Here is a 14,206-nt window from a genome sequence, read left to right as displayed (position 1 = left end):
CTGAAAAGTCATCCATGAATACTTCCATGCATTCTTCTATCATGTCGTGAAAAATTGCCATCATACACCTTTAAAAGGTTGCAGGGGCGTTACAAAGTCCAAATGGCATTCTTTTGTAAGCAAAAGTACCATAAGGGCACGTGAATGTGGTTTTCTCTTGATCTTCGGGTGCTATTGGAATTTGAAAATATCCGGAAAATCCATCTAGAAAACAATAGTAACTATTTCCGGCTAATCTTTCCAACATTTGATCTATGAAAGGTAAAGGAAAGTGATCTTTTCTGGTGGCGTCATTTAATTTTCTATAATCAATACATACACGCCATCCTGTTACAGTCCTAGTAGGAATAAGCTCATTTTTCTCATTTGTAATGACAGTCATGCCACCCTTCTTAGGTACGCATTGAACTGGGCTTACCCATGGACTATCAGAAATTGGATATATCAAACCTGCATCTAGCAGTTTAATAATCTCTTTCTTAACTACATCTTGCATTTTAGGATTTAGTCTTCGTTGGCGTTGCACATACGTTTTATGACCTTCTTCCATAAGGATTTTATGTGTGCAATACGAAGGACTTATTCCTTTAATATCATGAATTTTCCATGCAATGGCTGGTTTATGAGCTTTCAACACAGAAATGAGTTGTGATTTCTCATTTTCAGTAAGAGAAGACGATATTATTACAGGTAATTCAGATTCACCATGTAAATAAGCGTATTCCAAATGGTTTGGAAGTGGCTTTAACTCTAATTTCGGAGGTTCTTCTATCGATGATTTATATCGATATCTGTCTTCTTCTTTTAGCATTTGAATTTCTTCTGTTGTTGGTTCATATCCATTAGCTATAAGTGTAGCTAACATTTCAGCTTCATCAATTGGTTCATTACCTTCTCCTAAAGAACATTCTCCTGTTCCTTGTAATTCTGGAAATTCTTCTAATAATTCCGCATGTGCATCTATAGTTTGAATATAATAACATGTATCATCTGCAGATTGTGGTTGTTGCATTGCTCTATCAACTGAAAAGGTAACACTCTCATCCTCTATACTTAGGGTCAGTTTCTTACCGAACACGTCTATCATTGCTTTAGCCGTGTTTAAGAATGGTCTTCCTAATATGAGAGGAACTTGAGAATCTTCTTCCATGTCCAAAACAACAAAATCTACTGGAAATACTAAAGTACCAACTTTAACTAGCATGTTCTCCATTATCCCTCTAGGATATTTTATTGATCTATCGGCTAGTTGTATGCTTATTCTGGTTGGTTTCAATTCTCCAAGGTCTAGTTTAGCGTATAGTGAATACGGCATTAGATTTATACTAGCACCTAAGTCTGCCAATGCTTCTATTGAACTAAGACTACCCAGAAAACATGGAATTGTGAAACTTCCTGGATCAGATAGTTTTTCTGGTATCTTATTCAACAGTACTGCTGAACAATTAGCATTCATAGTAACAGCCGAGAGTTCTTCCATTTTCTTTCTATTCGTGATTAGATCTTTCAAGAATTTAGCATATCTAGGCATTCCTGAAATCACATCAATGAAAGGAAGATTTACATTTATCTGTTTAAACATATCCAAGAATTTGGATTGCTCGGCTTCAAGTTTTTCTTTCTTCATTTTACTCGGGTAAGGAAGTGGTGGTTGATATGGTTTAACATAAGGTTTATCCTTAACTGTGTTATCTTCATTAACCTTTTCAACTACCGGTTCTTTTTCCTTATCTTGATCAGGTTGTGGTTCTTGTGGAGTAGGAATGGTTTCATCAGAAGTTACAGGTATTTCAGGTGGTTTAAGTGTTGTACCACTTCTTGTGGTAATAGCTTTAGCTGTTTCATTCCGGGGGTTAGCATTTGTATCACTAGGTAGACTTCCCGGTTTTCTTTCACCTATTAACCTTGCTAGGTTACTTACTTCTTGTTCCGGATTTTGAATAGAAGCTTGTTGATTTCTAAATGCTTGAGCATTTTGTTCATTTGTTTGTTTTTGAGATGTGAAAAATTGCGTTTGAGTTTCAACTAGCTTCGTCATCATATCTTCTAAATTCGGCTTTTTATCATCGGTTTGTTGCGGTGGTTTGTTTTGAAAATTCGGTCTTTGCTGATTGTAAGTATTGTTGGATACTTGTTGATTGCTAGGACCTTGTTGGTTGTTGTATGGAATATTTCGGTTATAATTCTGGTTTTGATTGTAAATCGGTCTTGGCGGTTGATAATTATTCTGATAATTATTTCCAGGCCTTTGGTTTATGTATGAAATATTCTCTCTTTGTTCCATTGTTAATTCAATACTGAGACAATCTTTTGTCAAATGTGGTCCTCCACACTGCTCACAACTGATTCGTATTGAGTGAATATCCTTAGTCATCTTTTCCATTCGTCTCTCGAAAGCATCTATCTTTGCGGAAATGGAATCTAAGTCATGGCTAGAATCGGCTCTAGCTGCTTTAGATGATCTAATGATGTCTTTTTCTTGGTGCCACTCATGTGAGTGGGAAGCAGTATTATCAATAATTTTGTAAGCATCAGTTTCGGTTTTCTTCATAATCGAACCACCAGCTGCTATATCTATGTCTTTTCTTGTAGTGATGTCGCATCCTCGGTAGAATATTTGTACTATTTGACAGGTGTCTAAACCATGTTGCGGACATCCTCTTAACAACTTTCCATATCTTGTCCACGCCTCATATAGAGTTTCATTTGGTTTCTGTGTGAACGTAACAATTTCTGCTTGAAGTCTTACGGCTTTAGATGCAGGAAAAAATTGTTTAAGAAATTTGTCAATTAAAACGTCCCATGTATCGATCGCCCCTTCAGGTAACTATTCCAACCAATCTTTGGCTTCTCCCTTTAAAGTCCAGGGAAATAACATGAGATATATCTGTTCATCCTCCACTTCTCGGATTTTAAATAGTGTGCAGATCCTATTAAAGGTACGTAGATGTTCATTTGGATCTTCCTTCGGCGCACCACTAAATTGGCATTGATTAGTCACCATGTGTAGAATTTGTCCTTTGATTTCATAATCTGGCGCATTAATATCTGGATGAGTAATTGCGTGACCTTGGCCAGTGCGTTTAGCTCTCATTCGGTCTTCCATACTTAAAGGTTCCAGATTCTCCATAATTGAATTTGTTGACTCGGTATCACTAGATGGTTCTGATTTAATAGTTCGTTCCTCAACAATCTCTGTTTGAATGATTGGTGGTTCCGGAGGAAAGTTTAATGGTTCAGGATCTATGAACCGTTCCTGAATATTTTCTGGATTATCAATTGTGAGGTCGGGTTCAAAAAATGGATTATCGGTAATTTGAACTGAAGTACTTGGTCGACTGGATGACGATTCTAAAGAAAAATCAACGGCGGTTATATTTGTTAAACGATGTCTTGATCGAGTTACAGGTGGTGAACGTACAAAAGGTGATGAACGTCTTGCTCGGTGCATTCACTGAATATCCTATTAGTTTTAAAAAGGAAAGAAAAATTATAATAAGTTATCCAATCAATAGACTTTTCTGATTTTGCCCACGTTTCGAATAGCCAAAAGATGCAGCAGAGGGGCAGGATTCGTTTGGTCTCAATATAATTGAGGACTGTTTGGCTCCAATAACCCGGTCCACGTACAAATCCAACTATTACTACGAACCAGAAAATTTTGATGTCTATTAATTTAACCACTTAAAATAAATTTTCGTAATTTTAAGAAAATTTAGATAAGAAGTAGAAAAAAAAAATTCTAAGTCCTAAAACTAGAATAGCGAGAAATAAGAGAGAAAAAGAGTTCGTCGAAAAAGGTCGAAAAAGGAAAAATGGTTGAAAAATAAAAGGTGGCGGAAAAATAAAAGAAACTTATAAAAACTTAAAAATACTTAACTAACCTTATTACTACAACTAACTTAAAATTATAATCGCAAATTGAAATTATTAATTGGAATGATAATTGGTACATAGTAAAAGGTCTAAAAATATTAAAGCTTACAAGAAAAACTAAATCCCAAATGGAAATAACTTAAAAAGAAACTAAAACTTAAAAAGGCGTCGCAAAATTCTAAAGCACCTAAATCTTAGTCTAAAGAAAAAGCACTTAAGGAATTCTACGGCAAAGCCTAAAAATCTAGGAGTAAAAATAACTATAGCAAAAACTAAGTTTTAAAATTAAATATGAGCTAAAAATACAAATATTACGCTACAACGATTAAAAAGGGACAAAATATTAAAAGAAATAAAAAGTGATAAAAAAAATACAATTTTTATTAAAATATTATTTTTATATTAATTATATTAAAGTATTAAGTTTTAAATATAATAAAACTAATTAAAAGTAGTTAAAATTAATTAAACTAAAAACTTAATTAATAATAATAAAATCAAATTAGGGTTTAATTAATAATAATAAAATAATATCCGTAATAAATGCGTTTTTAGGGTTTGTTTGTGGCCCTGTCAGACCCCTCATGCGAGTCGCATGGTTTAAGGGGGTGGGTCATGCGAGTCGCATGGACACCCTGAACTGGTTCAATTGGACTGGTTCAAATGACAGGTCACGTAATTATTTAATATTTATTTTTAATTTCTGTTTTATATATAATATAAGATATAAATATATAATTTAAATAAAAACTTAATAAAATACTAAAATAAAATACAAATACTTTAATATTTTGTAAATAATAAAGGAAAACTTAAAATACACTTTAAAATATGTTTTTTTTTTATTAGCGTTGCGCTTCCGGCTTTTAAGAGTTTTTCCCCGGCAGCGGCGCCAAAAATACTTGATGTGAAAGCGAGGTGTATATAAAATAGTATTATTTTTAGTGCGAAAATACTATTAAATACGATACAATTTTACACAAGATATTTATTTATTTATAGAATGGATATACTTAAACCTTGCTACAACACTTATAGGCAGTGTACCTAATCGTACAGTAGTGTAGTTTTTAGTAAGTCCGGTTCGTTCCACAGGGAAATCTTTAAACAAAGCTCAACGCTATATTAGTTTACTTTTATAAAAATACAAACATATATATAAGTAATATTATTATTATAAAGGGGGGGGGGGGTTTTTTACCGTTTAATGACCGGTTTGTCGATTTTAAAACTTTAGTCGCAGTTAAAACCTAATGTAAAATTTTAAATAAATACAAGACTTAAATTAAAGCGTAAAGTAAATAACGATAATGAAATTGCAAATAATAAAAATGCGATAAAATAAAATTGCGATAATTAAAAAGTACGATAATTAAAAGTGCGATTAAATAAAATAACAATAAATAAAAGTGCGATAATTAGAAGTGCAATTAAATATAAAATAAAGGAAATTAAATATGAAATAAAAGAATTATGCTTATTTAAACTTCCGTAATCATGATGTTTGACGTGTTGATTTTAGTTTTATGCCCATGGGTTAATTGTCCTTTGTCCTGAATTATTCAATATGTCCGTCTGGTTTTTGTCCATAACAGTCCATCAGTCATAAATATAAAGTGCGAGTGTCCTCGTCAAATTATCCTTATACCCGAAGTTAAATATTCCAACTAATTGGGGATTCGAATTGTAACAAGGTTTTAATACTTTGTTTAATGAATACACCAGGTTATCGACTGCGTGTAAACCAAGGTTTTACTACTTTGTTAACAATTACACCAATTACCCTTGAATGTAATTTCACCCCTGTTTTAATTATTCTAGTGGCTATTAATCCATTCCCGTGTCCGGTTAAATGAACGATTATTCGTACATATAAATACCCCGCCCATCGTGTCCGATCGAGTGTATATGGTAATTTATAGGGACGCCCAATTGTAAATCTTTATATTAACATTAACAAACTTTCATTTAGTTAAACAAATATAAAGCCCATTAATAGCCCATAGTCTAGTTTCCACAAGTGTCGTTCTTTTGTCCAAACCCCAATTACCCAATTTTAGTAATTAGCCCAACATCATGATTACTTCGTTTTAAATAAGCATAATAATAACTTAGCTACGAGACATTAATATAAAAAGGTTGAACATAACTTACAATGATTAAAAATAGCGTAGCGTTACACGGACAGAATTTCGACTTACACCCTTACAACATTCGCTAACATACCCTTATTATTAGAATTATAATTAAAATTAAAATATAAATTATAAATATAAATATAAATTTTACGTATGAAGAGGAAGAAAAAGATGATTAAAACTCGGCAGAAAACTGGCTTTATATAGGACCTGACCAGCAATTTCACTCCATGCGACTCGCATGGATTTGTGCCTCTGGCCATGCGAGTCGCATGGCCACCCTGGATCCAGCCAAATTGATTTGTTTTCTTCTTGCCGACGTAATATAATAATATATAATATAATATATAATTATATATAATTATATATATATTATATTATATTCTTGTGCATAGTAGACTAGATATTTTTGGTCCGTTGCGTCGGGCGTTTCTTCTTGGCTCAGGTCCCGGTTCCGGATTTTCGGACGTCCTCGCGTATTATTTTAAATCGCGTACTTTGCGTCTTGTAACTTTTACTCTTGTCATTTTGAGACGTTCCTCATCAATATTTTGAACCTTTTTAATTGTATCTTGTACTTTTTAGCTCTTTGGACCTTTTTGTCTTCAATTTGTCGAATCTGCCTTTTATCTTCTCTTTTTAAAATTTAAACGAATATCGCTTGTAAATCGAACAATACCAACTAAAATCTTGTCTTTCTTAAGGAATAATGCTATGAAATATATGTTCTTTTTTAGCATTATCATGGGTTGATCTAGTAGATGATGAAGAAATAGTCTATGTCCGGGTTAAAGAAGATAGCAATAGAATGGTCCAAATTTCCTTTGATGGCAGTGCAAAGTTAGATGCAAACGTTGAAGTGAATAGTACTTACTCTGAAGAAGATGGCGATGAGGATGATGATTTTGTGGAGGATACGTATGATTATTCTGAAGATGAGGGTAATGAAGTCATCCTAGATCCAGATGCAGAAGCTAACAGGAAGGATACGTTAAACGAAGATCAGCATGAAAATGGAGGTCCAAACGATATCCATAACTCCGGTGACGGTGACCAGGATAATCCAAATCTGGCAATTGGAGATGAAGATTCGGGTTATTGGAAAGGTGAAGAGAGAGGGTATCATAGTAATGATGATGTCTGCATAGATAAGATCGATTGCACACCTTCCAAAGAAAACATTAATTATGGGGGAATTCCCATGATGGCTACAACAGGCAATGTTTTATCCCAAGAGAGAATAAATCCAGGTTTGGATACGGTTTCACCTAGGGTAATTCAACAGGAGAAGGTGGGATCGGACACTACTAAAACTTGTGTAAACTTGGGCCCTGATACATCCAATGGCCCAATGAGCCCTAAAACCCACCAAGGTGAGAATAACCCAAATATTATTAAAAGCCCATCTCAGGGGGTGGGCTCGATGGAAGAAGCCCAACTCGTGAAAAATAGAGAGACGCTTACATCTAACTCACCTGATCAAAGTACAAATAATTTACGTGGGCCAAGTGAGAAGATAAACCATTGTTGCAGAGATGGAAAAGTCAAGGCGATAGCTTCGAAGCATTCGGATTCAAGCAAAAAGGATTGTTGCTGGTCTAGCATTCGTAAATGGAAAACCTCTTCAAGAATGATAAATCTCAAAAATTCGGCATGAAAGGTTAGACCTAATTCTCAGCCAATGAGAACTAGGTGTACCTCTTGTGCAGATACAAGTTCTAAATTGGGATCGAAATTGGTGAGTGGAAGAAGCAAGCCAAGTCAGTTGAATGATGGGGCGAACAAAGAATCCTCTTGCTCGTTTAATTCAATCAACACAGAGGGTATCCACGAGTATGGATGCCGTCTGGGATTAAAATGGTAAAAGAAGGCTTCTGCTCTGTAAGTGTTCTGCTATTTTCTGTCGAATTTTTGTTTAAAATGAAGATAGTCTCCTACAACATAAGAGGGTTCGGGTCTGGTAAATTCAGCAAATTCAATACTGTTAAGAAACTAATTGCAAATGAGAAACCGTCCTTTTGTGCTCTCCAAGAAACTAAGCTTCGTATTGTTAAGGATTCATGGGTTCACAAACTTTGGGGTTCAACAGAGTGCGATTTCATACAACAAGAAATGATAGGCAAATCAGGGGGTCAATTGTTAATTTGGGATTTGAATGTCTTTGAGCCAATAGACGTCCATAAAGTCGATCGGGTAATCGGTATTCGGGGTAAATGGAAGAGTAGTGGTATTGAGATTAATATTCTCAACGTCTACGGCCCTTACGACGACAACAGTAAACAAAATCTATGGGACAATCTTACTGTTCTGTTAAGGGATAGTAATGAACCTTGGGTGATATGCGGGGATTTCAACGAAGTAAGAGACCAATCGGAGCGATTAAATTGTGAATTTGTTGAAAGTAGGGCCAAAAGATTCAATAATTTTATACAATCCAATGATTTGATGGATATTCCGCTAGGGGTAGAATTTACAATTGAGTTAGTGATGATAGGATTAAGTTTAGCAAACTAGATCGTTTTCTAGTTAATGAAGCATTTTTCGCTCTGTGGAAGGATATTACAGTTGTTGCTCTCGAGAGAAAAGACTCTGATCATTGCCCAATTGTGTTGAAAGATAGCGAGAAGGATTTTAGCCCAAAGCCTTTTAAACTGTTTGATGCGTGGTTCAATGAAAATGGTTTCGAGCAGGTCATTATGGATGCGTGGGAAAATTCTGAGCAGACGGGTACACGCAAAGATAAATGCTTCCTGAATAAATTAAAGGTCGTTAAAATTGCACTCAGGTCATGGAGCTCATCAAACTATGGTCAGTTAGATGGGGATATTGAAGTCCTTAAAAATTTGGCACAAAATTTGGAATTAAAAGCTGAAACATGTCAGCTAAATAACAGTGAATTGGAATCGTGGAACAAGGCGAGAAAAGAATGGATCGACAAAGAGAATATCAAAATAAGTATGTTGAAACAAAAGCCTAGGGTTAGATGGGTACTCGAGGGGGACGAGAATACAAAATATTTTCACTCGTTTATAAGGAACAACTACAATAGATGCAACATCCGGGGTCTCACCATTAACGGTTCGTGAAATGACAACCCATCCGATATTAAGTCAGAGGCATATAACCATTTCAAAAAAGTGTTCGAGGAACCTGACATTGAGAGGCCTTCAATGGAAGATTCACATTACCCTTCTATTACCAAAGAGGAAGCTGATGCATTAGAGTGTAAATTTATGGAATCCGAAATATTGGAGGCTATAAATGAGTGTGGGAGTACGAAAGCACCGGGACCCGATGGGTTTAATTTTAGATTTTATAAGAAATTTTGGAATGTTATAAAGGATGATCTTGTCGAGGCAATTTCGTGGTTTTGGGAAAATGGGGAAATATCTAGAGGGTGCAACGCCTCTTTCGTCACGCTAATACCCAAAAAGAAAGATCCGCTAGATTTAGGGTAGTATTGACTGATTAGTCTTATCGGTAGTTACTACAAAATTGTGGCAAAATTACTTTCAAATCGCTTGAGGAAGATTCTACCTTCTTTAATCGGCTCGGAGCAAAGCTCCTTTCTAAAGGGTCGTTTTATTCTAGACGGGGCACTAATAGCAAATGAAACTGTTGATTTTTTGAGATCTAGTTGGAAAAAAGGGTTCATCTTTAAAGCGGATTTTGAGAAAGCTTTCGATAGCCTAAATTGGAACTTTCTACTAGAGGTTATGAAATGCATGGGTTTCGGGCATAAATGGAGGAAGTGGATTATGACTTGCCTCAAATCGACTTCTATCTCTATACTTGTTAATGGCGCCCCTACGAATGAATTTTCACTAGGTAGGCGGGTTCGACAAGGAGATCCGTTATCTCCTTTCTTATTCATTCTGACGGCGGAAGGATTAAATATCCTTACGAAGGCAGCTTTGGATAGAGGACTCTTTAATGGAATCGAGGTCGGGAAAGATAAAGTTTTAATCTCACATCTTCAATACGCGGACGACACTATCTTTTTTGGGGAAGGGAGTCGAGCAAATGCAATAAACCTAATGAATTTACTAAAATGCTTTGAGCTTACCTCAGGGTTGAAGGTCAACCTTCAAAAGAGTTGTGTCTATGGTGTTGGGTTTGAGGGATCGGATCTTAATTTGTTAGCACGACAAATGAGGTGTCAAGTTAGATCGTTTCCTTTTATTTACCTAGGCTTACCAATTGGTTCGAAGATGAGGAAAATAAACGATTGGAATGTGGTTATTGACAAGTTCAATGATAGGCTTTCGGGGTGGAAAATGAAATCAATGTCTTTTGGAGGAAGACTGGTCCTTATTAAATCGGTTCTACCGAGTCTCCCATTGTACTACTTCTCGCTCTTTCGTGCGCCGCCGGGTGTGATAAAATCCCTCGAGTGTGTGAGACGCAAATTCTTTTGGGGCGGGTCGGGTTCGGAATCAAAGATATCTTGGGTCAAATGGGAAAATGTTTTAAATACTTTTGGGAATAGGAGTTTAAATATTGGATCTTTAAGGGGTAAAAATCTTGCTTTATTGGGAAAATGGTGGTGGAGGTTTAAAACTGAAACCGATTCTCTTTGGGTCAAAGTAATTCGTAGTATTTATGGTCCTAATGGTGGCCTATTATCGGAGAATGTAAACACGCATTCCTCGACAATAGGTGTATGGAATAATATTATTCGAGCAGGTACAACAATTGAGGAGTTACAAGTGAGCTTCAAAGATTCATTCTCCAAAACAGTGGGTGATAGCGGCTCTACACTATTCTGGCATGACAGTTGGATTGGAAGCAATAAAATAAGTATCCTTTTTCCTAGACTTTATAAACTTGATTTAGATCCTAATATAACAGTCAAGGAATGAGTGTTGCTGGATGATTCGGGTGCTGTTTGTTCGTGGGCTTGGAACTGGAGGTGAAACCCAACCGGTAGGGCTGTAGGTGAACTTCATTCAATGATCGACTTGCTGGGTAATTTTTCTTTCGTGTGTGGCAAATGTAACATCCGTGTTACATCCGTCCCACATCGGTTGGAGAGGGGAACGAAGCATGCCTTATAAGGGTGTGGAGACCTTTCCTAGCATGACGCGTTTTGGGACCACAAGCGCAGCAGATCGAATGAGAACTCTGCAGTTAAGTGTGCTCAGGGGAGAGCACTACCAGGATGGGTGACCTCATGGGAAAGTGCTCGTCGTGTTTGGCCGCCAAGAAAAATCCGTGCGCCTATGGGCAAAGCGGACAATATCATGCTACGGGGAACGTTTTACCTGGGATGTTACATTTGGTATCAGAACATTGGTTGTAGGGAATTAGGTTGCATTAGTGAGTCTAGACCGACCCGAGTAGGATTCACTAATAGGACTAATCTACAACTTGCTAGTTTACTTGTTTCTGCGAAACTTACTGCATGCTACTGATTACTTTTACTGCTATGTGATATTACTGCATGCTATTGCTTATCTTTACTGACATGTGAACTTGCTGTATGCTTATTTCCGCTATTGCATGATTACCATCTGCTTTCACATGTTATTTCTGTTTAGCATTGTTATTATTGCCATGCTGTATACTGTTTTAGACAACCTAGGTTGCTGTAGTGCCTAATACGTGCTTGCTTTATGACTTGCTGACACGGAAAAAGTTATATTTCCTTGTTCAGATGTCGGATATCCCGCCCGTTCTCATTTGGGAGAGCGTCTCAGACACATCCGCCACCTCGCCTGCCATTGTTGCCGATTCTCAGATCCCGTCGTCGACACACTCCAGCGACCCTGGCACTTCGTCCTCCGGAGCCAGCAGCCATGTACCCGACCCAGTGGTTATCCCAGATGGACATGAGGATCCACCAGAGATTCCAGCTCCACTCATCCCAGTACCTCCGGAGCCACAGCCCCATCCCGGTGGTGCTGTGATTCTTGGGGAATACGGGACGTCCCGTTCCGTAATGAGCATAACCATTGGTGCTGACGCCTTCCTGATGGACGTGTCATACCGATCCCACCTTTCAGATACCGGATTATGACTACAGGCCCCCGAGTGTCGCCACCTCCAGCTGTTTACGATGACTCATCATCCGACGACTCATCCTCCGATGATTCCAGTGACGATGATTCCGACGAGGACCCTGAGGAGATGCCCGTGCAGCCACCCTCTACCCCGCCGAAGAAGCGGTATCATTTCGATGGTACCATTATTCCAGGGGTTAACGGAGGTCGACCATTCGTTAGTGCACATGGACTGAGGACTAGGGTCACCGCCCATAAGCGGGTTGTGCCTTACCCTGCTGATCCATTTGTGCGTAAGCCTTACCACTATGCAGCATCTACTTCTGGTGCTGGACCATCTGCACCACCTGTACCGACTGCACCGCCTGCCCCACCATCTCCCTCCGTCGAGGAACTGACGAGGGAAGTGGAGATCCTCCGTGCTCGGGTAACTGAGCTTGAGGACCAGATGTTCCACGTGATGGACATCCTTTACCCACCGTCACCATAGGGCTTTATAGTAGATTTCATTATGTAATCTCGTTGTAGTTTCATGTTTTACTCATGTACTGTACGAACTTATGCGGATGTATGCAACTTATTATTAATGGATGGAACTCAGTGTTGTTTACTTTTTGTGCGGTATTCTAACTACGTTACTGTATGTTGTTTCTGTGGTATCTGTATCTAGTGCATTGCTTAGTTAACATGTGTTACGTTGGTTCAATGTTTGTTGCTATATACTATATTACTATTTATTAAATGCTGGATTTTGACTTAAGTCAAAATTTCTGTTTAGAAGAGCAATGGCAAACGGACGAGCAGCACCCACAGTAGCACAGATTGAGGAAATGATCGCTGAGAGAGTAGCCGCAGCTATTACGGAAATCAACCCACAAGCTCCACTAGTTAACCAGCCCATTCGTAACGGGTGCACATACAAAGAGTTTCAAAGCTGCAAGCCCCACAACTTTAGCGGTACTGAGGGGCCAGTTGGTTTGACTAGGTGGTTTGAGAAATTAGAAGCTGTGTTCCGTGTAAGCAACTGCTCAGAGGAGAACAAAACCAAGTATGCTTCGTGTACGCTGTCAGATGGCGCCCTAACCTGGTGGAACACACTGGCTCAAGCTAAGGGTATTGACAAGGCTTATGCCACTCTGTGGGAAGAATTTAAGGGAGCCCTGATCGAAGAGTACTGCCCCAGAGCAGAGATACAGAAAATGGAGGTTGAATTCTGGGAGTTGAAGGTTGTGGGAAACGATCTTGATGGTTACAACCGTAGGTATCTGGAATTAGCGCTGATGTGTCCCACGATGGTTACCCCGAAATTTAAGAGAATGGAGCGATACTTGTGGGGACATCCCAAGTCCATTCAAGGAAATGTCACCTCTTCTAATCCACCCAACGTCCCGGTAGCTATGCGCATGGCGCAAACCCTTATAAACCAAATTATCAGCAAGGAATCGGAAAAGGCAAAATCCGAATCGGGAGCCAGTGGTGATAAGCGTAAGTGGGACAACAACAAGGGGAGAGTCTATGATCAAACCCCCACTAAGAGGCATAACGACAGAAGGAACCCCAACCCGACCCCTAGCTCGAACCCCAACTACAAGGGTACTCTACCGCAGTACAAGAGGTGCTACAAGCACCATACCGGGTAGTGTAATGTGGTCTGTGAAAAGTGCAAAAGGACCGGGCATATTGACAAGGACTTCAAGATTCCCATCCCAGCTATGAGGACCAACTCCAATGGACCAAGAAAGTGTTATGAGTGTGGACAACAGGGCCACTTCAGGAATGAGTGTCCCAACAAGTGAAAGGACGGCGGACCCCCGCATGGAAGAGCTTTCAATGTAAATGCAAGGGATGCCCGTGAGAACCCCGACTTGGTTATAGGTATATTTACTATCAACAATCTATTAGCTTCTGTCCTATTTGATATTGGTGCCGATAGGAGCTATGTTTGTAGACACTTTTGCTCCAAGATAGATTGGTCGTTAGTGCCTTTAGAGGAGAGTATGCTAGTTGAGGTAGCCAATGGAAAACTTGAGAAAGTCGACCAAATTGGCTGAGGAGCTATTATCAACATAGCTGGTGTGGATTTCGCAATTGGCTTGATACCATCAAATCGGGAAGCTTTGACGTGATTGTCGGCATGGACTGGTTGACCAAAGTGAGGGCTGGCGTTATCTGTGGAGATAAACCTTTTTG

At 38.3% G+C, this 14,206-nt stretch overlaps 1 protein-coding gene across 1 annotated transcript; it reads left to right on the top strand.

Moving 5' to 3' along the window:
* Nucleotides 1-7,853: 7,853 nt before the first annotated feature.
* LOC139875960 (uncharacterized) lies at nucleotides 7,854-9,100 on the top strand. Its single transcript, XM_071863273.1, has 2 exons — nucleotides 7,854-8,477; nucleotides 8,570-9,100. The coding sequence occupies exons 1-2, from the start codon at nucleotides 7,854-7,856 to the stop codon at nucleotides 9,098-9,100; spliced, it is 1,155 nt and encodes a 384-aa protein (XP_071719374.1).
* The last annotated feature ends 5,106 nt before the right edge of the window (nucleotides 9,101-14,206 follow it).

Source organism: Rutidosis leptorrhynchoides, chromosome 1 (assembly GCF_046630445.1).
Source record: "Rutidosis leptorrhynchoides isolate AG116_Rl617_1_P2 chromosome 1, CSIRO_AGI_Rlap_v1, whole genome shotgun sequence".
In the NCBI taxonomy this organism is placed as follows: domain Eukaryota; kingdom Viridiplantae; phylum Streptophyta; class Magnoliopsida; order Asterales; family Asteraceae; genus Rutidosis; species Rutidosis leptorrhynchoides.
The sequence above is the reverse complement of the archived record's forward strand: the minus strand, read 5'-3'. Positions and strand labels throughout refer to the sequence as shown.